At 41.2% G+C, this 24,836-nt stretch overlaps 1 protein-coding gene and 1 long non-coding RNA gene across 2 annotated transcripts; one reads left to right on the plus strand and one right to left on the minus strand.

Moving 5' to 3' along the window:
• Positions 1-1,765: 1,765 nt before the first annotated feature.
• socs1b (suppressor of cytokine signaling 1b) lies at positions 1,766-3,751 on the minus strand. Its single transcript, XM_063010383.1, has 2 exons — positions 3,678-3,751; positions 1,766-2,505 (listed from the first exon to the last, which is right to left on the minus strand). Exon 2 carries the CDS (start codon positions 2,465-2,467, stop codon positions 1,892-1,894), a length of 576 nt encoding a protein of 191 aa, XP_062866453.1. The 5' UTR covers positions 2,468-2,505; positions 3,678-3,751; the 3' UTR covers positions 1,766-1,891.
• Positions 3,752-3,817: 66 nt separating this feature from the next.
• Positions 3,818-18,405, plus strand: LOC134328283 (uncharacterized). Its single transcript, XR_010014728.1, has 3 exons — positions 3,818-3,977; positions 16,698-16,792; positions 18,270-18,405. It is a non-coding gene; the product is annotated as an uncharacterized LOC134328283 (long non-coding RNA).
• Positions 18,406-24,836: the final 6,431 nt, after the last annotated feature.

The following is a 24,836-nucleotide window of genomic DNA, read 5'->3' on the forward strand; positions in this document are numbered from 1 at the left end:
GGGGCTTGAGCCAGTGACCTTCCAGTTACTAGTCCTGCACTTTTATGACGACTGAGTAGTAGCTCAGCAATTAAAGTATTGGCTGTACGAGTAATTGCAAGGTTGCTGGTTCAAGTCCCACCACTGGCATTGTTCAGACCTTGAGCAAAACCCTTAACCATCAATTGCTGGGACTGTACATGGTCACACTTAAAAGTCACTTTGAATAAAAGTGCCTGCTAAACACCATAAATGTATTTATAAACTCTGAACTGTATAGAGGAACTAAGTGCTAAGTGGGTAGAAGGTCCTGAGTTCGATCCCCAGGTGGGGCTGTGTGCAGTTTGCATGTTCTCCCCGTGTCTGCGTGGGTTTCCTCCGGGAGCTCCGGTTTCCTCCCACAGTCCAAAAACATGCAGTCAAGTTAACTGGAGAGAATGAATTGTCCTATGGGTGAATGTGTGTGTGTGTGTTCCCTGCGATGGACTGGTGTTACTGTGTGCCTTGCGCCCATTGAAAAGCTGGGATAGGCTCCAGCATCCCCATCTGCGACCCTGATTGGATAAGCGGTTAAGAAAGTGAGTGAGTGGACTTTATAGAACAAGCATATAATTGGGTTTTTTCCATTTGGAGCAGCCTGTTTGTTTACAATCAACCCTATCTGTATCTGATTTGTGCAGAAGCTTGACTGACATATTGCTGGAAAGCTCAGCCCCCCAGCCTCTCTTTTTATGTTTTATCTGACTGCACATTTCAGATAAAACTGATTATTATTAATATTTAGAAAAAAAAGTATATAAAATGTGTAACGTAATGTGTAATGTGTAAAATGTGTATAAAAAGTAACAACCAGAGATCAGTGTGTGAGTCGAGTGTGCGGATGTTGTTTGTCGTGGAATTAAAACAGCCACCATTGATTCACTTATTCTTCACAAACTTTTATTCACTGATGATGAGTTTAATGTTTTAATCATAATACTGACGAGTAGCCAGTTTCTATCATTCATGTTCACATTTACCAAAACATGGCTTAAAGAACGACGTACAAATTTACACAAATATTATTTTATAAATTTCAAACAGTTATATTTTAATACCAAAATAGTCGCAATCTTAAAAATGTACAGTTAAAGTTACTACGTTTCATATGCTTCCCATGAAGTACCAAAATGCTCAAAATTTTGGGTCCATGGACCTTAAAGTGGTCAAAGAACGAGACCGTATCCCAATGAATGTCAGGTTTCTAATACCACTAGATCGAACCAACACTCATGTATTTATTTACACACGTCGACATCTTTAAAATCTGAAATGGTTGTACAGTACGTGAAAAACATTCATTTTATAAAGCGGTAATACACTATATGGTCATAAGTATGTGGACATCTCTCCTAATCGTTAGGTTCGAGTGATTCAGCCATGCCGTTTGCTAACCGGGGTGTAAATATATAAGATATAAAAACAATTGTGTGCTTTCACTTTGTTTCAGCCTTTCCTATTCCAGTATGACTATTCGTGGTCATATTTTGAGAAGTTTGCACAGAACCCACTTTTTAACTTCAGGTCTTGGCTTGAGTGGTTGAATTAGCACCTAAATCTAGGGAACTGGGGTTTTGGGATGTCCAAGAAGCTCATGTCCACTTTTGTTTGACCATATTGTGTAATTACCAAATGTTACAGATAAAAACAACAAAGGTAGCAGCTACTTTTCCTATGTCATTACAGGTGGTAATCTGAACTGAAACAAATTCTATCTGCATAGCAGGTAAATAAAACAGGACCGTCCCCTGTAGTAGTGCACGTGATGGTAACAAAAGGTGAGACAATAAAATATTACAATAGGTTCCATTTAGCTGCTATAAAATATGAATATTAATACATAAGTGGTTTACGTTGACAGACACACGCCATTTCATATGTCGAATGGATATGAGTGCAGAAAGTCTTTAAGGACAGTGCTTACAGGGAGTTGCTCGATGTTCTCCTTGCCATACGTTCGTACCACAGCTTTCCTGCACAGCTCCTGAAGCTTCTGTGGCACGGCGCCACGATACGGCCGCTTCAAGCTCCTCTTGGGTGACGACATGTAAAACTCCAGCAGCTCGAAGAGACACGGAAAAGTATGTTTGCTTCCATCCAGAGCGAATCCGCTGTCCTTCAGGAGCACCCGGACGCTGGTGGGACCATCCGGGGAACAGTAACTGAGGGTGAAGAACACATCCGTTTGCATGCTGTCCCGGATGAGGAATGTACCAGTGGGCAAGGATGCCAACCGGGCATGGGCTTCATCGACATCCAGAGGACCCCAGTAAAATCCACTGTTGCCCAGATATTGGGTGGCCTGGGTGACAAGAGAACGTTCCTTCGGGTCCCGAAAGGGGCGGAAATGAGTCTGAGCAGCCAGCCGAGGACAGGGAAGCTCGGTGGACAGTTTGACACGGTCGTGTGATGAGTCGGAGGGTTCCGGTGTCTCATTGTGATGCACCATTATTGTTTTTCTCCATTGTGCAAGTGGCTGGTAGATAACTGGTGGAAGAAACAGAAACAAAAGATTTTAGCCGAGGGAAAGGAGGAGTCGCCGCAAGTCTCAACATATTGGTTGCGCTTCTGCAGCTCTGCTGGGTTGCGTATGAAATTTAGAAGAAATCACGTTGGCAGGCGGATGAAAAGCAGAAGGTCCTGCATTCGACTGATGAGCGTCTAATTTCCTATCAGTATTGAATGGAAAATGTTTAATATTTGTTTTCCTCTGTCTACATTTTGACATACACTACATGGCCAAATGTATGTGGACACCCCTTAAACATTATAATAAACATTGCCAGGGCTTGACCGGACATTATATTTAACAGAAACAAAAATCTTGAGGTAAACCATCTTGAGGAGTCCATTAAAGCCACAAAGGAAGGCAGCATATTAATGGTCAGGGTTTTGCATTTGACAATCACCCAACCCTTCAATACCCTTACCCCTACTTTGAGTTTGATCTACTAGATCCTGAATATAAAAGTCTGCTACTAATTACCAGCTACTGAAACACTGATTATGCAAAGCACGGTCAGTAGAGTCCTAAATGTTGCCCTGCTTTTTCTTTGTCCATCTAATGAGCAACAGACTTCAGACCAGTTTTATGTTCCCGACATTAGAAGTGAGGCTTGTTTTCTGTTTCAGAATAAGGTCACAGCTCGGCTTTTCTTTGCTTATTTACGTGGACACAGAATTATGAACAGCTAAGATGACAAATTATTAGAATTGATGGTTCAAGGAGACTTACTTAAAAAAAAATAATAATAAAAAAAAAAAAAATTATATATATATTATATAATATATAATTATATATTTTTATATACGATATAAAAAATCCCCAAACTGAAATATAAATAAATATGCAATTTAAATTAAGTAACTGCTATATTTAGTATGCAGTATTATTATGACATCAGAACACGGGTCTGTTTTTACCTGAATGAATGCATTTCTGTAAAAATCATAAAAAATTTTATTGGAATTAACAGTAAACCAAAACATATGACCCTAACCATCCACAGTTCTCACGGACTGGCCAAAAACCAAAGTGATAAAACGTCGCCCTGTGCTCCATCAATCGGCCAACATTGACCACCAATACAGCACAAATTCTTGCTCATTTTAATGCAAAATTCATGTCTATAAATGATCAAATGGAAATGTAGACGAACCTGAGCTTGCCGACGTCTGCTTCCCTTGGCTTTACTCCATTCTTACTGAATGCGTTGCTCTGAAACATGTCGTCTCTTCTAAACTGAGAAAAGTGAAAGTGAAAGTGCGTCCTGCTCGGTATTTATGGGCTGAGAGGCTCGTAACCGACCCCTCCTGGAGCTGGGGTTTTATTTCTCTTTATTTAAACATGTTTAAGCACAAACATGTGGAATCGTGGAATGAAGAGCGCGACTGGCAGGTTGATCAAGATCCTGACACCACAACCTGGGCTAAAACGAAACTGCACCATATGGCTAAAAGTATGTGGACACACCCACTTATTATTTACAGTATATACGTATATATATATATATTAGACCCTTGACTTACGAATTTAATTGGTTCTGAAGGGCTGTTCTTAAGTCAAAATGTTTGTTAGTTAAACCTATTTTTCCCATAAGAAATAATGTAAACAGAATTAATCCGTATCAGACCTTCCAAACCCCCCCCCCCCTTACCCCTAACCTTTCTAATGTCTTAAATGCTCTTTTTTGTTATAAATACACGTATATTTTCCATTAAATCTTAAAGTATAGAATAGACATTCCTGTAATACACAATAATAAACAATAATACACATTAGTACTGTACTGTACATAAACACACATCACATTTCAGTACAGTACGTGTGCTGTACCATACACCATAATACATTTCCGTCTTTTTTATATAAAATGTATCTAACAAAAACAATAACCCTCATATTTCTCTATTATTTCCTTTTTTATTTTAGTAGTGTTGTATTTTGTAGGTGTAATTGCACAAAAGGAAGAATACTTTACGCAGCCGATTTCCTTCTACTCTCTCACTCACTGTCCCCTCTGCCTGATACACAGTGACACCTACTGGCAGGAGTAATTATACAACAACAAATAGTAATAGATTCATTTTCTCAGCACTGCGCTTCCTCTGCACATTTTTTGAGGCCATTTTAATATTGAATTTTACAAAATATAAAGAAAACACAGAAAAAACACCGTCCGCTGTCCGAATGTTTGCTTACTATATATAGTATATATATATATATATATATATATATATAGAGAGAGAGAGAGAGAGAGAGAGAGAGAGAGAGAGAGAGACGGTCGGAGTCAACTTGTTCGTGACGTCACGTGTTTTGCAAATTTCGGTTCGTAATCCAAAATTTGTTCATACGTTAAGTTGAAAAATATCGTTTGTAACCCAAAATGTTCGTATGGTAAACCGTTCGTAACCCAAGGGTCCACTGTATTACGTATTATTGTGCTGTGAACACAATAGTCATGTCATGTGGGGTCTGTGCCTACAGCCCATTTAATTGGAACTAACAGAAAATAGTTTTATCCAACACAGCAAAGCAAAAGGAGCTAAATATTAAACACGGTAAAAAAAAAAGGTGTGGGATTGAACTCTGAAGGAACTCTGAAGAGACGAATATTATAATGACTTGTGTTGACCTGCTGAGGGTGGAGGCGTGGAGATGATACTGGATAATATCTGAAGCTGATCATATCACAGCGTTTTAAATGTTTCTACCTAAAACACCCAATTTAATTAAACTTACTTAATTAAAGATATTTAATTATCCTGTCATGTTTTCATCTGTATACCATTTTGTAAATGTGTTATATACACCGATCAGTCATAACATTAAAACCACCTCTTTGTTTCTACACTCACTGTCCATTTGATCAGCTCCACAATTACTGACTGTAGTCCATCTGTTTCTCTACATGCTTTGTTAGCCCCCTTTTACTCTGTTCTTCAATGGTCAGGACTTTTAAATACCGTGTCCACTCACTGTCCACTCTATTAGACACTCCTACCTAGTTGGTCCACCTTGTAGAGTCAGAGACGATCGCTTATCTATTGCTGCTGTTTGAGTCGGTCATCTTCTAGATCTTCATCAGTGGTCACAGGACGCTGCCCACGGGGCGCTGTTGGCTGGATATTTTTGGTTGGTGGACTATTCTCAGTCCAGCAGTGACAGTGAGGTGTTTAAATCCACTCATACCAGCACAACACACACTAACACACCACCACCATGTCAGTGTCACTGCAGTGCTGAGAATGATCCACCACCTAAATAATACCTGCTCTGTGGTGGTCCTGTGGGGGTCCTGATCATTGAAGAAGAAGGTGAAAGGGGGCTAACAAAGCATACAGAGAAACAGATGGACTACAGTCAGTAATTGTAGAACTACAAAGTGATTGTATATGGTAAGTGGAGCTGATAAAATGCACAGTGAGTGTAGAAACAAGGAGGTGGTTTTAATGTTATGGCTGATCGGTGTATAGAAGAATATTCTGGTATTGCTTCATTATTAGCGTGATGGGAAGACGTTGCCTTACCAGTACAGTATACGTTGGGTAATTATTACAGTGCTCTTTTTTTCTTCCTCTCACACTCTTTCACCCTATCAATTTTTATTCATCTATTAAAAGCTTTCTAGAGAGAGAGAGAGAGAGAGAGATAAAATGCTGCTTTAAATAAACATACACAGATAAAGCATTCCTTTAACACACACACACAGACAGACAGTACAGCAGTGTTGACACTGTGGTTAAGGTACTAAAATAATGATCAAAGGGTTGCATGTAAAGCCCCACCAACACCATGTTACCACCGTTGGGCCCCTGAGCGAGGCCCTTAATCCTCCATGTTGTGCACTGTATGCAGACACTTCCATCCAAAGCGACTTACTGAAAGTGTCTGAAAATCCTGCAAATGTTAATGCAAAACCACACTTACACACACACACAAATATCTCTGCTTTAAAACCACACACACACACACACACACACACACACACACACACACAAAGTTTATATCCTTTCACTTTCACTCTCTAACAGTTTACTATAAATCACATGATCTTCAGCCAGCTGCTTAACGTCAGAACATCATTTACATACACATGGTCAGAATTATTGTTCTGCTTTTCCTACCATTTCACTTATTTTAATATTATTATTATTACCATCACCATCATTATCTTTACTGTACAGTAGTAGTATTCACTGGGTTATAATGTGAGAAGAGTATTCATTCATTCTTCTAACTGCTAATGCCTGGTCGGGGTTAAATTGAGTCCAGCGCCACCCTGAAATACATCCTGATCAGGGCACCAACCCATTACAGTGCATCTCACTCTTACTTCCACCAAGAGTCAGTCAGGACTGGCTAATCAATCCCTCTTTTGCATGGGGAGGACATGCTAAACTCATCACAGACTGTGACTGGGTGTACGGATCGAAACCAGGTCCCCATTTTTCAGTGACTTTCATCATGTGTCCAGTTAATTTTGACCATACAGTATAGTGTTTAAATGTAGAAATTCTGCCCAGTATTTGACCACACAAAATAGTTGTTTGGTATAAAAACACTATATATGTGTTGGAGATTCCATTCCAAAAACATAGACGTTAATAAATATGAATCTTTTAACAATGTTTTGGACTGTAAATGGTGAGATCCTTGCAAAGTGCCCTGCAATTTTTAACTGTTGGATAATCAGCTCACGCAGATTGTCTCAGAAGTGCTGAACCTCGGCCCATCCTCACTCATAAATGACTGAGTCATTTGTTAATGCTGTTTTTACACCCTAATATAACCTGTGAAAAGCCCTGAATCAAGTGTTACCTATCATTCAACAAACATCTAAGTCTTACATTTTCTCCTGTCCTAACTCTTTTTGAAATTTGCTGCAGCCATCAAATGAGAAATATCTCTTATTTGTGCTGTTTTTAATCAAATACCCATACAAGATCTGCTTTTATTTGTTTTTTACTGACTGTCCCAACTTTTTTGGCATCCGTGTTGTAAGTTTCAGCTCACTGTAGCAGGTTTTTCTGTCACTTCAGGAATATTACACGTGTTGTTTATTTTGTCCTTCTCAGCATAACAGGTTTGGGCTTTTTCAGGGCTGCTTTACATACCAGGACACAAAAGCTTTCAGAGACGCTTCAAGCTGATGTGTGTTATATACTCTAGTCCATTTTATCAGCTCCACTTACCATATAGAAGCACTTTGTCATTCTACAATTACTGACTGTAGTCCATCTGTTTCTCTGCATGCTTTGTTAGCCCACTTTCATGCTGTTCTTCAATGGTCAGGACCCCCACAGGACCACCACAGAGCAGGTATTATTTAGGTGGTGGATCATTCTCAGCACTGCAGTGACACTGACATGGTGGTGGTGTGTTAGTGTGTGTTGTGCTGGTATGAGTGGACCAGACACAGCAGCGCTGCTGGAGTTTTTAAATACCGTGTCCACTCACTGTCCACTCTATTAGACACTCCTACCTAGTTGGTCCACCTTGTAGATGTAAAGTCAGAGACGATCGCTCATCTTTTGCTGCTGTTTGAGTCGGTCGTCTTCTAGACCTTCATCAGTGGTTACAGGACGCTGCCTACGGGACGCTGTTGGCTGGATATTTTTGGTTGGTGGACTATTCTCAGTCCAGCAGTGACAGTGAGGTGTTTAAATCCACTCGTACCAGCACAACACACACTAACACACCACCACCATGTCAGTGTCACTGCAGTGCTGAGAATGATCCACCACCTAAATAATACCTGCTCTGTGGTGGTCCTGTGGGGGTCCTGACCATTGAAGAACAGGGTGAAAGGGGGCTAACAAGGCAGTCAGTAATTGTAGAACTACAAAGTGTTTCTATATGGTAAGTGGAGCTGATAAAATGGACAGTGAGTGTAGAAACAAGGAGGTGGTTTTAATGTTATGGCTGATCGGTGTATATGTAAATAATCTTGCATCTGGATCTGTACTTGTTTACTCTGCACAATGACAAATTGAATTTAATCTAATCTCCAAAATCATGTCCATTCGTTCTAGAATTCAAAACCAGAAGAAATATGGTCTTGAATCAAAAATGTGAACTTCATTCACTCCTAATATTTGATCAACGCTTACAGCATCCTGTAGCAGCTTTAAGATTAACAATGCCTAAACACAGCCCTAAAAGCTGCACCATTCTACGGATTCGGCAACAGCTGGTTAATATTTGACCTCCTGTTTCCTCATGTAGGAGACAGATCCTAATCTGATAAGAACTGATAAAACACTTAATCTCAGCCAAATAAAGTAATTCTTTCATTTCCATTTCACTGAAACTGAAGTTTTCAACCACTTTAACTTTGCAGTGGTTAAAGGGGTCGCAGGGGGTCTGGTTTACCCAGAATCACTGAGCGCAGTGCAGTAACAGCCCAGAAAAAGCACCAATCTACAGTATTATCCATTCTTATAAGTAATACAGCAGTTCATGTTCTTATCAGGAACAGAAAGTCAGATCCCATTACGGCTCTTACTCTGTTTACTTTGAATGGCTGTTGTGTTTTGCATTGACCACAAAGTGCTGCGAATGTCCACTAAAGCCTTCAGTGGTTCAACTCTGCTCTCTAGAGCATCTAAGCATCTGTTTAGCGATTAACCCCTAAAGTCGCTCATGACCATTTATTTCTAAGCTCTATTAATGAACAAAGACTACATGACCGAAAGTATGTGGGCACAGTGTTCCAGTGTGTTTGTTTGTTTTGTTTTATTAGGATTTTAACGTCATGTTCTACACTCCTTGGTTACATCCATGACAGGAATGGTAGTTACTCATCACACAAGACTCATCACATGGTTCACAAGGTTACATCAAACACAGTCATGGACAATCTTGCATCCCCAGTTCGCCTCACTTGCACGTCTTTGGACTGTGGGAGGAAACCCACGCAGACACGTGCAAACTCCACACAGAAAGGACCCGGACTCCCCCACCTGGGGATCGAACCCAGGACCTTCTTGCTGTGAGGCGACAGTGCTACCCACTTAGCCATCACACCGCTCCCTGTGTGTTTGTACACAAAGCAATCATAGTGGTGGCTTCTACTCCACCGAACACATTTGGGAACAGTCGGAACACTGATTGACCATTGTACCTGACCGTCAACTTGTTGGACGTTAAAATGGAGTTCCCCTCTCTTGCGACCCTCCCATCCACACTTCTGATAAGACTTCCAATGAGAATTCACAGTGTGTCTGTGGAAATTTGTGCCTTTTCCGTCAAAGAACATTTGTCTCTGCAACACTGATGTAGGATGAACAGTTCTGGCTCACAAGACACTCCAGGTAATCCAGAAAAGATTAGAACCATGTCTTTATGAACCTCAATTTATGCATTCATACTGCAAAGTTGGAGACCGTAGAAATCCAGGAGCAACGGGTGTGGCTCAGGACATAATTTTGGCCATGAAATGTACTCGGAAATTTCCAACAAAGGAACAGTAAAGTTCAACAAAATTGAAACAGGGAAACACCGTTATCTCTCAATCAAAGCTTGGTGACGGATCACAAGTGGAACAGAGTTCTGATGTTGCATAACCACACTGATTACAGTGATAACATTCCACTGGTGCTGCAGATAAGTACGATTATTTACATCATTACGGTAGTATAGGTGGAGCAGCAGGAACAGTTATTGTTATTGCTCTAAAATCAAACATTAAATACCATGCCGGGGGTCACACACTACACCATCTATCCCCAACTGGAATCGCAGGCGAGTTCTCTGGTCTCCCAAACTACATTCTGTCACGAAAACAAGCGTGAGAAGTGATGAGGGGTTTAATGACACCACATCCAAAAATGCATGTCAACAAGTAGCGAGCGATCAAAGTTTGTGTGCTGATGTGCAGCATAAAGTCAAGGAGAAAAATAAATGAATCTGAGTGGATTTGGCTACGTGAGCAGTATGGATTGTACTATAGTGAGTTGGAGGTCAATAAATATTTTTTGCAATGCAGCGTGGGTGTTTTGTAGAGAACGATAAAATCAGAAATACTGTATAAAACTTGTGTGTGTGCTGATGTATTCTGATATAAACTATATTACGCCCCTGTCCCACCTTTTTACACTCCTCCCCTGCGTTTCCCCTCATGCCGTATCTTGCGCTCTCATTGGCTGTTTGACAAGGGCCTTGCTCAAGGGTCCAACAGTGGCAACCTGGAATACTAGAATACTAATCTAGTACCCTGATTGATAGGCTACGTGTCGGAGGGGGCGTGGGTTAGCTTCGTACTCCTCAATCAGAGCAGGGATCGGCATTGGTGGAGAGGAAGCATGACGCAATCGGGCAATTGGACGCGCTAAAGGGAGAAAAAGTGGAGAAAACGCAGCACTGTTAAAGAATGTGTGCCGTCCAAGTAGTTTTGCTAAGGCGCCTGTGGAAAAGTACAATACTCAGGGAAGTGTTTAACATTTAAGCATCAAATGTTGATCTTGTTCTGAGAAATATTTGTTATAATTAATTATTTATTTATACTCCTCCCTGATTTCAGCTGTACAAACCTCTGAAAGTTTCATACTCTTGGATGCCGGAAAGACTAAAACCTGCATACAGTTCATGTAACGTGATCTTGCAGTGATTTCTGCAGCTGTTTTTATTCTGGGAGTGAAGGCTTGGAATTCATTTCCTTTGTCAGCAGGGACAAAAATGCAAATGCAACAAAATAGGTGCAGTAATGTTTACTTTGTGCATGGCTTCCAAATTCAACATTATCAACTGTGTGTAACTACTGCTGGTGACTTTTCTGTGCCCATATAAAGAGGGCCAGTTTGATTTCGTCACAAACACTACAATGGGAAAGTTCAGGGAGCTCTACACAGATCATAAACAGTAGTAATTTCACTTGAAGTCATTTCTATTACAGCCTGATTATAACTTCTTAGACAGCAACTCAATCCCAGTAAGACAAAGAAGGTTGTGGTATATCTGCATACGAAGAGGTTTCCCCAGCTTTAAATCCTGGATACCTAAGGGACAACCTGAACGAAAAGGGACAAGGCCAACATTATTATTCATGTTTTTGGAATTGGCGGTTTAACAAGCTTGTGGTCATGTGTCCATATGCATATGGTTATAGTGCTATATAGTGTGTTGGACTGTAGTGTATATATACTGTAGGCAATAGGATACATTTACATTATTGTGACTGTAAAGCAACTTACAGTACTGTGGCAGTATACAGTCTAAGCAATGGAAGGTCAAGGGCCTTGCTCAAGGGTCCAACAGTGGCAACCTGGCAGTGGTGGGGCTTAAACCAGCAACCTGTCGATTACTAATCTAGTACCCTGATTGATAGGCTACAACTGCCTTAGAGCAGCAGTTCTCAATCTTGTTGTTGGGATCACAAGTAGGCCAACATTATTATCTGAAAGGCCAAGGTTCCTTGGTGTGTAGGGTCAGTTGATAGTCTGTAGTTTGGTGTTCCATCTAGTCGTATCCATTTACCCGATTGCATTACACTTCCCCTCTACTGATGTTGACCTCCACTCTGACTGAGGAGAGTCATGACGAACACACGCCCCCTCCGACACGTGTGCAGTAGCCGACTGCATCTTTTCACCTGCACCAAATCACGAGTTTGAGATGTCAGCCGTGTTGTGCTAGCGTGTTTTACCGCTGCACCACCTGAGTGCCCAGGCATGGCAAACATGGTTCTTCGGTGTGTAGGGTCCGCTGCTACTAACCTCCGTTATGAATTCTGTAGTTTGGAGTTCCATCTTTGATGCTACTGTGTGTTGGACATAAATTACAAAAACAGCTTAAAAAGTTGATTAAGAGGGTTGGATCCATCCAAGGGTCCCAACTGGTCACTGGGGAGATGGAGGTGAAGGGAAATATACTAGCAAATCTAAAAATTACTTGTTTTTAGAGGGGGACCCCATTTCACTCCATTCACAGAGCAATACAGGTCTGTTCTTCAGGGATTTATCAATAACTATTTACTTAAACACAGGAGCGTGTTTGTGGTGCAGCAGTGTAAAATGCGAGCCTTTCACCTTGGAGAGTTCCAGCTCTAGAGTTCAAGTCTCAGTGGTTCTACCAGCCTGGTCAGGTGCTTAACAGGCACAGTTGGCTATGTCTGAGGGATGGAGAGTCGAATAAAGTACAAGCAACAGAGGAACTGTAGTGTGGAACTGGAAATACATTTAGACCACATTGGGGAAAAGTATGAATTTCAAAGATGAGGAACAACTGGTTCAATGAACCACAAGTGGAAAGTTCTCCGAACCACAAATCATCCCCGTACAGTCACAACACCTAGGACTTCACACTGTGCTCTCAGACTAATACAAACTAATAAATTCAAATGGAAACCAAAAGTCATGGAAGCAACATGAACAACAGAAACAAAGAACTATAAAAACTGCACCAAGTGCAAAACGACGCTGCTAACGAGTCTAAACCTCACACGCAAGCAGTAAAGAAAATCAGAACAATGGATAGATGAAACAAAGAAAGAACTCTTTGGCTAATAATTTAGCTGATAATATTTGGTGAAAGTTGGGTTGTGTGTGAGTACGACATCAAGAATCCCAAACCCTGAAGAGGTGGGAGCATCATAAAATTATAAAAACAGGACAAGCAAAGATAAAAGGTACCAGACTAGTGATAAGAAGGTTGCCAGTTCAGTCCCCACTACTATCTAGTTGTCCATGTTGGGCCCCTCAATTGCTTGCATGGAATTCAGTCATTACTGTAAGTCACTTTAGATAAAAGGACTTACAGTACTGTGGCAGTATACAGTCTAAGCAATGGAAGGTCAAGGGCCTTGCTCAAGGGTTCAACAGTGGCAACCTGGCAGTGATGGGGCTTGAACCAGCAACCTGTCGATTACTAATCCAGTACCCTGATTGATAGGCTACAACTGCCATAGAGCAGCAGTTCTCAAGCTTGTGGTTGGGATCCCACGTAGGGTTACCTGATGCATCCATAACTTTATTTTTTAGACTATTAATTCTTTAGCTGTATAAAATGTGGTCACATAAATAAATTACAGATAAATTATTAGTTAATATTATTATTTTATTCTCTAAATTAAAACATGAGTACACAGTGCAAAGTGTACAAAGTGCAATTCCTGAAAAGCCGGAACGGTGAGTAAAACACAAAACCACTGAATTGAGGTCAAAGTAAATTTAAAAATGATTGCCGTCAGTTTTTATTGACATTTTTTCTACTGTCCCATTTTTTTGGAATGAGGTTTGACGCTTACATTCTGTGAAATACACTCTTTTACAGTCGCACAGCAGGATTCCTGTAAAATGGGGTCAACAGTCTGAAAACGCAGCACTGTTAAAGAACATGTGCCGCCCAAGTAGTTTTGCTGAGGCGCCTGTGGAAAAACACAATACTCAGGGAAGCGTTTAACGTTCAAGCATCAAACGTTGATCTTGTTCTGAGAAATATTTGATATCATTTATGATTTATTTAAATCAGTACAACACTATAATTTATGATTATGATTTACTGCCTGGTTGTCCCTGTTGGGCCCCTGAGCAAGACCCTTAACCCTCAATTGCTGGAATAGCACACCAGCACCGAGATTCTGAACTCCTCGGTTCGAAACTCAGCTGGGTTCCATCTAGCGGGCATAATTGGCAGTACCTGCAGGGAGGGATGACCAGACTAAGTGGGTGGCGTCTTCAAACGTAGTGGCGAATAGAGGCGCCTGTACAGAGTGCATGGGTGGAAAAATGGTTCCGTTAAGGGCTGCACACGGGTCGGAGGAGGCGTGTGCAGCAATATACCCACCTCGACTGCAAAAAATCGGGGATCCCCCAGCAGCGGAAGACAAATTAACTACAATAAATTGGGAGAAAATGGGAGAAAAACGCATAAAATATGTACACTATATTGCCAAAAGTATTCGCTCGTCTATACCTTCACACGCATATGAACTTGAGTGACTCCCATTCTTAATCCATAGGGTTTAATATGATGTCGCCACCTTTTGCAGCTATAACAGCTTCAATTCTTCTGGGAAGGCTTTCCCCAAGGTTTAGGAGTGTGTTTATGGGAATTTTTGACCGTTCTTCCAAACGCTTTGCATTGCGCTTTGTGTTGTAAGGTGACTCTGCTCAGCCATGGAAACCCATTCCATGAAGCTCTCTACACACTGTTCTTGAGCTGATCTGAAGGCCACATATAGTTTGGAGGTCTGTAGCGATTCACTCTGCAGAAAGTTGGTGACCTCTGGGCACTATGTTCCTCAGCATCCACTGACCCACTCTGTTATTTTACATGGCCTCTACCACTTCGTGGCTGAGTTGCTGTCGTTCCCAATCGCTTTCACTTTGTTATAATACCACTTACAGTCGACTGAGCTCCTGAGAGCGACCCATTGTTTCACTAATGTGTGTAGAAGCAGTCTGCATGCCGAGGTGCTTGGTTTTATACACCAGTGGCCATGGAAGTGATTGGAACACCTGTATTCAATGAATACTGTGAATAAAGTGAATACATTTGGCAATATAGTGTATATATACAGTATATTAAAAAAAAACACTACTGCCAAGTTGCCACTGTTGGGCTCCTGAGCAAGGCCCTTAACCTCCACTTTCAGTGGAATTCAGTCATTACTGTAAGTCTCTTTGTATAAAAGCATCTACTCAAGACCGGTTTCTAAAAAAGAAAGTGAAGATGACTGCATGACCTAGATCATTTAAATCACCTGATCTGAATTCATTGTGAATTCATAAACGGAGGCTTAGATTTCGGGGATTTTTAGTTTGCCAGGAGAGAAAGGACCACACTGAACCACAGTGCTGCATAAATCAGCTTTGCTTTGTGACACAGTGCAAATAATTTCGTTTATACCTATTATACAGCGGTTTTGTTCATATTTAAGGGTACAAAGTAAAAAAACAACATTTGGGGTTTTTTATCCTTCCTGTTTCAGGCTGTTGAGCGCACACACACACACACACACGCGCACACACCACCTGACGCTAAATTATGTGAGGTGTAGCACTTTTGTGGTTGCGGTTTGTGTTGTTTTTCCATCGTGTTTGTTCCATTTAAAGAGAATTTTATATATAGTACTTCTGTATTCTATGGTAAAAGAAAACACGGCTTCACTTTCACAATGAGACCGTATCTAACAAAGACGTGACATTAATGAGCTTCATTATCTAAACACGGCAATCTGGTATAACATGGTGTTGGTTATATAAAGGTAAAATTATTTAACACGGTGGATCACCTCCGGCAACAAAAAAACCTGCAAACCCTTCAGAATATTAAATTCTTTAGCTGCACCTATTATTCAAGTAATAATCTACATACACCGATCAGCCATAACATTAACACCACCTCCTTGTTTCAGCTCCACTTACCATATAGAAGCACTTTGTAGTTCTACAATTACTGACTGTAGTCCATCTGTTTCTCTGCATACTTTGTTAGCCCCCTTTCACCCTGTTCTTCAATGGTCAGGACCCCCACAGGACCACCACAGAGCAGGTATTATTTAGGTGGTGGATGATTCTCAGCACTGCAGTGACACTGACATGATTGGATTTAAACACCTCACTGTCACTGCTGGACTGAGAATAGTCCACCAACCAAAAAAATATCCAGCCAACAGCACCCCGTGGGCAGCGTCCTGTGACCACTGATGAAGGTCTAGAAGATGACCAACTCAAACAGCAGCAATAGATGAGCGATCGTCTCTGACTTTACATCTACAAGGTGGATCAACTAGGTAGGAGTGTGTAATAGAGTGGACAGTAAGTGGACACTGTTTTCAAAAACTCCAGCAGCGCTGCTGTGTCTGATCCACTCATAACAGCACAACACACACTAACACACCACCACCATGTCGGTGTCACTGCAGTGCTGAGAATGATCCACCTAATATCTGCTCTGTGGTGGTCCTGTGGGGGTCCTGACCATTGAAGAACAGGTTGAAAGGGGGCTAACAAAGTATGCAGAGAAACAGATGGACTACAGTCAGTAATTGTAGAACTACAAAGTGCTTCTATATGGTAAGTGGAGCTGATACAATGGATAATGATTGTAGAAACAAGGTGGTTTTAATGTTATGGATAATCGGTGTACACAAATGTGTGACTTTGTTCAAACACATTGATCAGATTCTTGTCAAATGTATGTGGACACCTGACCATCTGACCTTTCCTCCCCTCAGACTTTGCCAACTGTGTCTGCTGGGCACCTGACCAAGATGAGTTTTCGCTGTGGCGGTGGCAGAGACGTGTTTTTAAATGTTTTTGTGGGTGAACGGTGAGAGAGCTTATGTAATCAACTTCACTACCTGCAGAGTGTTTGAGAGATCACCTCCGAATTCTGTCACCCCTGATAGCACAAGTTTTCAGTGTAACATGTTTAATATACTTAATATAGTTTAAAATTATGATTATTTATTTAGAGGTTAGGTTAAAAAAGGTATGAAGAAATTACTCCTATCCTTACAGACATTACAATACAATCAATCAGTATCTCTGAAACTTGAGCCTGGTACAATAGGCTTAGCCATCACTGAAAAACCGGTTATGTGTATGAATCCAAACTACGCCGGGGAATTACCAGAGTAAACTATTTGATTCGCTTTGCAGTCCAGCTTTGGCAGCTCTGTAATGTAAACACACCAATCACATCATTCTTCCTCATACATCAGCTTAACGGATGGAGCAGCATTGTCGCCTCACAGCAATAAGGTCCTGGGTTCGATCCACAGGTGGGCCGGTCCGTGTCCTTTCTGTGTGGAGTTTGCATGTTCTCCTCATGTCCGTGTGGGTTTCCTCCCACAGTCCAAAGACGTGCAAGTGAGGTGAATTAGAGACACTAAATTGTCCATGACTGTTCGATATAACCTTGTGAACTGATGAATCTTTTGTAATGAGTAACGACCGTTCCTGTCATGAATGTAACCAAAGTGTAAAACATGACGTTAAAATCCTAATAAACAAACAAACAGGGCCGCTCAGGTGGCGCAGCGGTAAAAACACACGTTGGAACCAGAGCTGGGATCTCGAATACATCGTATCGAATCTCAGCTCTGCCTGCCGGCTAACGCTGAGCGGCCACATGAACAACGAATGGCCTGTTGTTCAGATATGGGCAGGACTAAGCCGGATGGGGTCTCTCTCTCTCATGACTGGTGCAATTACGACCTCTGCTGGCTGATTGATGGCGAATGCACAGAGATGAGAAAAGAGTGCTGTCAGGGTGTGTCTCTCCGTACACAACGCTAACCTGCACTGCACTCATCAAAGTGTGGGTTAGCTTTGTTTTCCTCAATCAGAGCAGGGATCGGCATTGGTGGAGAGGAAGTGTGATGCCAATGGGGCAATTGAACGCACTAAAAGGGAGAAAAAGGGAGAAAATCCTAAGTATTAAGTTCAGATGTTTCAGCCATATCTATTTCTAGCATGTGTATAAACTAGGGTCACCAGATGTCCTCTTTTTTCCGGATATGTCCTTTTTTTGGACCTAAAAAATGCATCCGGTCCAGATTTCGAAATCACCAAAAATGTCCGGGATTTGGCTTTTGTGGTCTGTGTGCGCTATACAAATGGTCGAAAGTATGAACATGTTGGTCATTCTATTTAAAAAAATAAACACTGGGCTTTTGTTTAGAGACCCCAATCCCTCCTCATTCCTACTTTGGAGCTATAACACCTCTTACTTTTTGGGAATGTATCCGTCTACGTGTGCTATTCTTTAAGTGTTTTTGCACTGATTTCACCTTTCTTTTCAGGTCCCACTAAGATGAGGGAAGCACTAAGATTATTGAACGTTATCGGAAGCCGTGACAGCACCACATTCTGTCGAAATAGATCTACTGATTAACTGTTTTATTTGTTGTTGTTATTGTTTAGGGCGAATTGCTGAATTAAAATGTTATCTGACCATAAAGGCATTTGTTAGTTATCTTGTCTGAGATCCAGAAGCCTGGATTCCACCTTCAAAATCACCGAAATGCAATATGCAGACGACAACGCTGCACCAACCCACTCAGTCAAAGACTTACAAACATCAGTCAACAACTTCAACACGGCACACACACACTTTGGTATGACCGTGAACGCCTCAAAGACCAAGGTCCTCGCACAACCGCCTCCCAGGACTTCCCTACCAGACATCAGCATCTCAATCAACGAGAAGACCCTAGAATGTGTTGACCAAAGTCAAGTCAAAGTCAAAGTTGCTTTATTGTCAATACTGCAATATGTACAGGACATACAGAGGATTGAAATTACGTTACTCTCTGACCCATGGTGCAACACTAAACATTAATTAAAACAACAAACCTAGAATAAGAAGAATATAAAAATAGAATAAACACACTACCTTGGCAGCATCCTGTCCACCCAGTGCACATCATCTAAGGACATAGAAAACAGAATCCAAGCAGCACATCGAGGCTTCGGAGGACTCACCAGCCGTGTGTTCCGTAACAAGGATCTGACACAACAAACAAAACTTATGGTCAACAACGCCGTCGTCGCATCCACTCTTCTGTATGGATGTGAAACCTGGACCCTCTACCGAGCAGATCGGAAGAAGCTGGAGCAGTTCCACAAACAGAAGCTGCGAGCCATCCTCAACATCAACTGGGATGATTATGTGACCGATAACTCTGTGCTGGAAAGAGCTTCCTCTGTCAGCATTGAAGCATCCATCATGAAACATCAACTCCGGTGGATAGGCCACGTACCTCGCATGTCAGGAGATCGACTCCCACGACGGATCCTGTTTGGTGAACTCGCATCGGGGAAGCGACCCCTCGGTGCCCCACTGAAACGCTACAGAGATCAGTTAAAGCGGACCCTAAAATCCACAGGCATTGACCCCAACACCTGGGAAGCATTGACTCAAGAAAGACCTCTGTGGAGAAGAGCTGTCAAACAAGGAATTACACTCTTTGAAGCCAACAGAAGAGCGGATGTGGAAGCGAGACGACAACGGAGGAAGGAAAGAGCACGGCAACCTCGAGCTCTTACAATCCCCTGTGAAAAATGTCCAGGAATGTTTGCCTCAAGAACTGGCCTCACCAGCCATCAGAGAGCCAAACACTGACGGAGAACCAAGCATCGCACTGGAGACCTATCCTCAGACTACGAGGGGACGCCATCATAGTTGTCTTGTTAAAAAGTAGCTGTTTATTTATTCAGTTTAATAACATAGTTGCATGGTTATTGATGCATTTGTCACACACACATTGCCATGATGCCACCAACTACATGAAATTACTTTGCCAATCCAACACCCATCCACCCACGGCCAAGTGTGCTCCTTTTGAAAACCAAAATATGGTCACCCTACATAAAATCAATCACACACTTCCAGCTTTAGTGCACATTTATATTTAAAGGACCTCCCTTTAAGGGACCTAAGGGAAACTCTCAATACCTTTTTGAGAATGTGTTGATTCAGACTAGAGTATTTTATTATTCACTCTTTATGCACTCAAGGTAATGAATGACCAGTATTATGGTCACCAGCATGATGGGATTTCAACAAAAGGAAAATCCAAACATGTCAGGAGGGTGGGGTGAGAACCACAGGAGCGGGACCATTAGTCATCTAAATTGAGAAGAATCGCATCACTGCCCTCTGTTGGTGTACATCTATCACTGCATGTTTTTATTCTAAACTACAGTATCGAACTACAGTCCATGAATCAACAACGAGGATATACACCGATCAGCCATAACATTAAAACCACCTCCTTGTTTCTACACTCACTGTCTATTTTATCAGCTCCACTTACCATATAGAAGCACTTTGTAGTTCTACAATTACTGACTGTAATCCATCTGTTTCTCTACATGCTTTGTTAGCCATCTTTTACCCTGTTCTTCAATGGTCAGGACCCCCACAGGACCACCACAGAGTAGGTATTATTTAGGTGGTGAATCATTCTCAGCACTGCAGTGACACACATGGTGGTGATGTGTTAGTGTGTGTTGTGCTGGTATGAGTGAATAAGACACAGCAGCACTGCTGGAGTTTTTAAACACCATGTCTACTCACTGTCCACTCTGTTAGACACTCCTACCTAGTCGGTCCACCTTGTAGATGTAAAGTCAGAGACGATCGCTCATCTATTGCTGCTGTTTGAGTCGGTCGTCTTATAGACCTTCGTCAGTGGTCACAGGACGCTGCCTACAGGGGCGCTGTTGGCTGAATATTTTTGGTTGGTGGACGATTCTCGGTCCAGCAGTGACAGTGAGGTGTTTAAATCCACTCATACCAGCACAACACACACTAACACACCACCACCATGTCAGTGTCACTGCAGTGCTGAGAATGATCCACCACCTAAATAATACCTGCTCTGTGGTGGTCCTGTGGGGGTCCTGACCATTGAAGAACAGCATGAAGGGGGGGTAACAAAGCATGCAGAGAAACAGATGGACTACAGTCAGTAATTGTAGAACTACAAAGTGCTTCTATATGGTGAGTGGAGCTGATAAAATGGACAATAGTGTGCCAAACCTTCATTTTTTAAAGTATCCGTGGGAATTTGTAGCCATTCAGATAAAAGAGCACGTGTGGTTTCAGGCGGTGATGCTGGATAAAACAGGTCTGGCAGGAAATCGACTTTTTAATTGAAGCAAAGCTCACTGGAGTTCTCCTCAAACCACGTCTTAATCTTAATGGACCGGACCGAGCCTTGTGCACTTGTTTGCTTTAGCAGTGGATTCTAATTCAAGTGAAAGTAATGATTCGGGGGGGAAGGCGCATACTTTTGTGCATTAAGTGCCCTCCATCCTAGTCAGACGCCAGCCTAGTTCTAAAATTACCACAAACTGCCCAGTGTGTCTCAGGAAATAAACATCTGACCAATCAGAAAGACTTTGTTTATGCCTGGCTTGTTGCTTTAAACCCAGGGTCTCCAAACCAGGGAAGCCATAATACCTGCAGGTGAAATGGCTGATTTATGGAGTAATAAAGGGAGGATTATAAAAAAGGCCAATTAATTGCTCTTAAACGAGCTTGCAATCCACCAGTTTACACGTTTTTATGCCCTAGAAACGAGCGACAGTTCACTTCCATTCTCTGTTAGAAATATTAGCATTTGTGACTCATCTGTTCCTGTTCCTGTGATCTTCACTGCTGTTCTCTGTGTTTGCTGTTGGATTCCAGAGAAGTGAGAATGCCAAAAATACATATAACCCCCAAAGATCAAAAGTATGTGGACACCTGAAAATGACCTTGTTGATCTCATTTAGAAATCTTTGCCAATAATAAGTGGTCACCACCAAAGTTAGGGTGGCACGGTGGCTAAGTGGGTAGCATTGTCACGTCACAGCAAGAAGGTCCTGGGTTCGATCCCCAGGTCGGGCGATCTGGGTCCTTTCTGTGTGGAGTTTGCTTGTTCTCCCCGTGTCCATGTGGGTTTCCTCCGGGTGCTCCGGTTTCCTCCCACAGTCCAAAGACATTTAAGTGAGGTGAACTAGAGATACAAAATTGATATAACACACATATATATATTATGGCAGCCAAACAGGAAATATATATCAAAAACTGATATATATGGAATGAAACTCAATATATATGGAATGAAAACTGATATATATATATAATGATTCTTGATATATATAAAATAAAAACTGATATATATAAAATTAAACTTGATATATATAAAATAAAAACTGATATATATAAAATGAAACTTGATATACTGTAAATATATACTGTATATATATAATGAAACTTGATATATATAAAATGAAACTTGATATACAGTGTATAAAGTGAGTACACCCCTCACATTTCTGCAAATATTTTATTATATCTTTTCATGGGACAACACTATAGAAATAAAACTTGGATATAACTTAGAGTAGTCAGTGTACAACTTGTATAGCAGTGTAGATTTACTGTCTTCTGAAAATAACTCAACACACAGCCATTAATGTCTAAATAGCTGCAACATAAGTGAGTACACCCCACAGTGAACATGTCCAAATTGTGCCCAAAGTGTCAATATTTTGTGTGACCACCATTATTATCCAGCACTGCCTTAACCCTCCTGGGCATGGAATTCACCAGAGCTGCACAGGTTGCTACTGGAATCCTCTTCCACTCCTCCATGATGACATCACGGAGCTGGTGGATGTTAGACACCTTGAACTCCTCCACCTTCCACTTGAGGATGCGCCACAGGTGCTCAATTGGGTTTAGTCCATCACCTTTACCTTCAGCTTCCTCAGCAAGGCAGTTGTCATCTTGGAGGTTGTGTTTGTGGTCGTTATCCAGTTTTCGAAGGGAGGGGATCATGCTCTGTTTCAGAATGTCACAGCACATGTTGGAATTCATGTTTCCCTCAATGAACTGCAGCTCCCCAGTGCCAGCAACACTCATGCAGCCCAAGACCATGATGCTACCACCACCATGCTTGACTGTAGGCAAGATACAGTTGTCTTGGTACTTCTCACCAGGGCGCCGCCACACATGCTGGACACCATCTGAGCCAAACAAGTTTATCTTGGTCTCGTCAGACCACAGGGCATTCCAGTAATCCATGTTCTTGGACTGCTTGTCTTCAGCAAACTGTTTGCGGGCTTTCTTGTGCGTCAGCTTTCTTCTGGGATGACGACCATGCAGACCGAGTTGATGCGGTGTGCGGCGTATGGTCTGAGCACTGACAGGCTGACCTCCCACGTCTTCAACCTCTGCAGCAATGCTGGCAGCACTCATGTGTCTATTTTTTAAAGCCAACCTCTGGATATGACGCCGAACACGTGGACTCAACTTCTTTGGTCGACCCTGGCGAAGCCTGTTCCGAGTGGAACCTGTCCTGGAAAACCGCTGTATGACCTTGGCCACCATGCTGTAGCTCAGTTTCAGGGTGTTAGCAATCTTCTTATAGCCCAGGCCATCTTTGTGGAGAGCAACAATTCTATTTCTCACATCCTCAGAGAGTTCTTTGCCATGAGGTGCCATGTTGAATATCCAGTGGCCAGTATGAGAGAATTGTACCCAAAACACCAAATTTAACAGCCCTGCTCCCCATTTACACCTGGGACCTTGACACATGACACCAGGGAGGGACAACGACACATTTGGGCACAATTTGGACATGTTCACTGTGGGGTGTACTCACTTATGTTGCAGCTATTTAGACATTAATGGCTGTGTGTTGAGTTATTTTCAGAAGACAGTAAATCTACACTGCTATACAAGCTGTACACTGACTACTCTAAGTTATATCCAAGTTTCATGTCTATAGTGTTGTCCCATGAAAAGATATAATGAAATATTTGCAGAAATGTGAGGGGTGTACTCACTTTTGTGATACACTGTATATAAAATAAAAACTGATATATATAAAATGAAACTTGATATATATATATAATGAAACTTGATATATATAAAATGAAACTTGATATATATATAATGAAACTTGATATATATAAAATGAAACTTGATATATATAAAATGAAAAGTGATATATATAATGAAACTTCTTATATATATATATAAAATAAAAAGTGATATATATAAAATGAAACTTGATATATATAAAATAAAAACTGATATATATAAAATGAAACTTGATATATATATAAAATGAAACTTGATATATATAAAATAAAAAGTGATATATATAAAATGAAACTTGATATATATATAAAATGAAACTTGATATATATAAAATAAAAAGTGATATATATAAAATGAAACTTGATATATATAAAATAAAAACTGATATATATAAAATGAAACTTGATATATATATAAAATGAAACTTGATATATATAAAATAAAAAGTGATATATATAAAATGAAACTTGATATATATATACAGTGCCTTGCAAAAGTATTCAGCCCCCTTGAACTTTTCAACCTTTTGCCACATTTCAGGCTTCAAACATAACGATATGAAATTGTAATTTTTTGTGAAGAATCAACAACAAGTGGGACACAATCGTGAAGTGGAACAAAATTTATTGGATATTTTAAACTTTTTTTAGAAATAAAAAACTAAAAAGTGAGGCGTGCAATATTATTCAGCCCCTTTACTTTCAGTGCAGCAAACTCACTCCAGAAGTTCAGTGAGGATCTCTGAATGATCCAATGTTGACCTAAATGACTGATGGTGATAAATAGAATCCACCTGTGTGTAATCAAGTCTCCGTATAAATGCACCTGCTCTGTGACAGTCTCAGAGTTCTGTTTAAAGCGCAGAGAGCATCATGAAGACCAAGGAACACACCAGGCAGGTCCGAGATACTGTTGTGGAGAAGTTTAAAGCCGGATTTGGATACAAAAAGATTTCCCAAGCTTTAAACATCTCAAGGAGCACTGTGCA

This window comes from Trichomycterus rosablanca, chromosome 15 (assembly GCF_030014385.1).
Source record: "Trichomycterus rosablanca isolate fTriRos1 chromosome 15, fTriRos1.hap1, whole genome shotgun sequence".
Lineage (NCBI taxonomy): Eukaryota > Metazoa > Chordata > Actinopteri > Siluriformes > Trichomycteridae > Trichomycterus > Trichomycterus rosablanca.